Consider the following 2,272-nt stretch of genomic DNA (forward strand, 5'->3'; position numbering starts at 1 on the left):
CTGTATGATATTGTTGCGGTTTTTCCAAAGACAGAAAAACTTTTTCATGTAAGTAACACATTAAGTAGAAGAAAATAATGTTTATTATTTTTATAAAGGAAGTCTGATGATGCCTCTTAGGTGATCTGTTTTGCCCTCTCTTGAAACTTTTAGGATTTTTCATTTGCAGTTCTGGGATTTCACAGGGTGGCATGTGTTGTTTTGTTTTGATTTGTTTTATTCATCATGCTAAACATTTGATGGGCTCAGATAGGAAGAGCTCATCAAGTTTTCTTCTGTTTCTTTATCTGTACTTCATTCATTCATTCATTCATTGGAAACTTCAGAAAGTAAATATTGGTCCATCTCTTTCTGGCTCTAAAATCACTTCAATGTCTGCCTTTCTTAGTATTTGCTGCTGCCTGGTAGGGAAGAAAGGTACAAGGTTCTGGGGTGGCATAAAATCTCCCACCTCTGTTTCATCTTTCCCCTCTCCATGCTCTGAGGTGCAGCCTATACACCAGCATGATCATGTCTGCTGTCCGTCTTCTAGAAATTCTTTAGTCAGCCATCTGGTGATACTACCCGCCTTCCTGATCTTAGAGCCGTTATAAATTTAATCCCTTTTGTATGTTTAAAATTGCCATTTCTGTGATTTTTCAAGAGAGAAGGTTATTTAACGGGTATGCTCATTTTTGTCAACTTGAGACAGAACACACTGGGCATTTTAAATGATTACATAAAAGGAAAAAAATCAATGGTAATACAGCTTTCAGGAATATGTTTTACATTGTAAAAGGAGTTATAGGTACTTTTAGAAAGTTCTGAATGTTGTCTTTATCTAGGTTCAAAAAAGTATCCACCTACATAAAGTATATCCATTAAAGGGATATTTCAGGTAAAAAAAGTACTGATCTTTGCTGTTTTAGTTTTACAGCATAGTTCATTTTTAAGCAGTCTGTTTGAAAATTATAGGAAGGTTTTGCCTAAGTTTATCCAGTAGATGGAGCTGTTGACTAAGGAAGCTGATGTGTGGTAAATTAGTTTTCAAGACGTACTATCAATTCTTAGTTGTTTATATTATTACAGAGAAACAGCACAACTTATCTATGAGTAGCTCTTCTCATAAAATGTTCAATTAGAGTAATTTTCATTTTCGTTTCAGAAAAAGGGGTGAGTAGAAGCAAGTGGTTCTTAGTCATCAAAGAACCCTGTGGAACTTTTTAAAATCAGGCTGTTCAGCCCTCACCACTGGAGATTCTGATCCAGTAGGTTTGGGATCAATTCTGGGTATTTGTTTGTTTCCAGTTCCACAGGAGATTCCGATTCAGTGATGGAACCATGGTGTATAATATAAGGAGGACCTTGGGCATTTCCAAATTTGTTAAGCAGTAACTTAGTTTGGTTATTAAATGACAACTCAGTTATGCTGTACACTAAAAGTTGGTAACACACCCAATTTTTGTTGNGCCAGCAAGGAGAAGCCACCCAGCTCTTGAGTCGCAGGGTTGGGACAGTTGTCTGGTGGATTCCCTGTGACGCGCGCTCTGATGGGCCCCAGCTACCTGTTATAAAAGGCACAAACCCATACAGTACCCAAGGTTATGGCACTCTTTATCGTTCCTCTCCACATACTGTTCCTCTCCAGAGGCAGCGATGTCTGACTCTAGAAGTTTGCCAAGGCTTTTTGTCAGTCCAGTTTCTGTATAAATGGCACCCTCTGGAGATAGGCAGAGCGGCGGCTCTGTGAATTGCTATTAAACTTACAACTTTTATACCTTTCTCTTTACCGTAATGATCCAGGAAGGCTATTTTCTAGAGGTTTGCCTAAGTAAGCCCACATACGCTACTGTGCGCTTGGCTGAGAGAAGGCAGAAGCATGCGATGCTGTCCATGGAATAGACAGCAGTGCACATAATTCCTCGTGTCCGCAGCAGTGGTAAGCTCCCCAGGAGCTGTTTCGGTGAGGGCTTTCGTTTGGTTTCTTATGAGCGTGCCCTACTGTTCAACCTAGACCGTGAGCTTCTAGAGAGCACCAACTGTGTGTGGTCCTTTTTTAATTAGCCCAGTATTTGCCTAGAATGGATCCTCCGTAAAATTTCTCAGTCGAATGAGTGTATGTCTAACTTTGCATATCAAAGTACAGCTTGGCGAACCTGGCCAGATCCTGCTTATTGTTAGCTGTTAGCTGGTTGTCGGCATTCGCAGGAAGTGTATGCAGTGAGGGAAGTGGGGCACTGGGGTGGCATAGGAGGAGGATGGCACTGGAGGCAGCAGTGTCTGTCCCGTTCCC

At 40.8% G+C, this 2,272-nt stretch overlaps 1 protein-coding gene across 1 annotated transcript in view; it reads left to right on the plus strand.

Annotated features, from left to right (window-relative positions):
• The window catches only part of RPP30 (ribonuclease P/MRP subunit p30), a 33,823-nt gene that overhangs the window by 7,212 nt on the left and 24,339 nt on the right, over nt 1-2,272 (plus strand). Inside the window, exon 3 of the mRNA XM_019638999.1 lies at nt 4-48. Coding sequence (XP_019494544.1) covers nt 4-48 — 45 coding nt within the window. The remainder of the gene's footprint in view (nt 1-3; nt 49-2,272) is intronic.

This window comes from Hipposideros armiger, unplaced genomic scaffold (genome assembly GCF_001890085.2).
Source record: "Hipposideros armiger isolate ML-2016 unplaced genomic scaffold, ASM189008v1 scaffold_42, whole genome shotgun sequence".
NCBI lineage: Eukaryota > Metazoa > Chordata > Mammalia > Chiroptera > Hipposideridae > Hipposideros > Hipposideros armiger.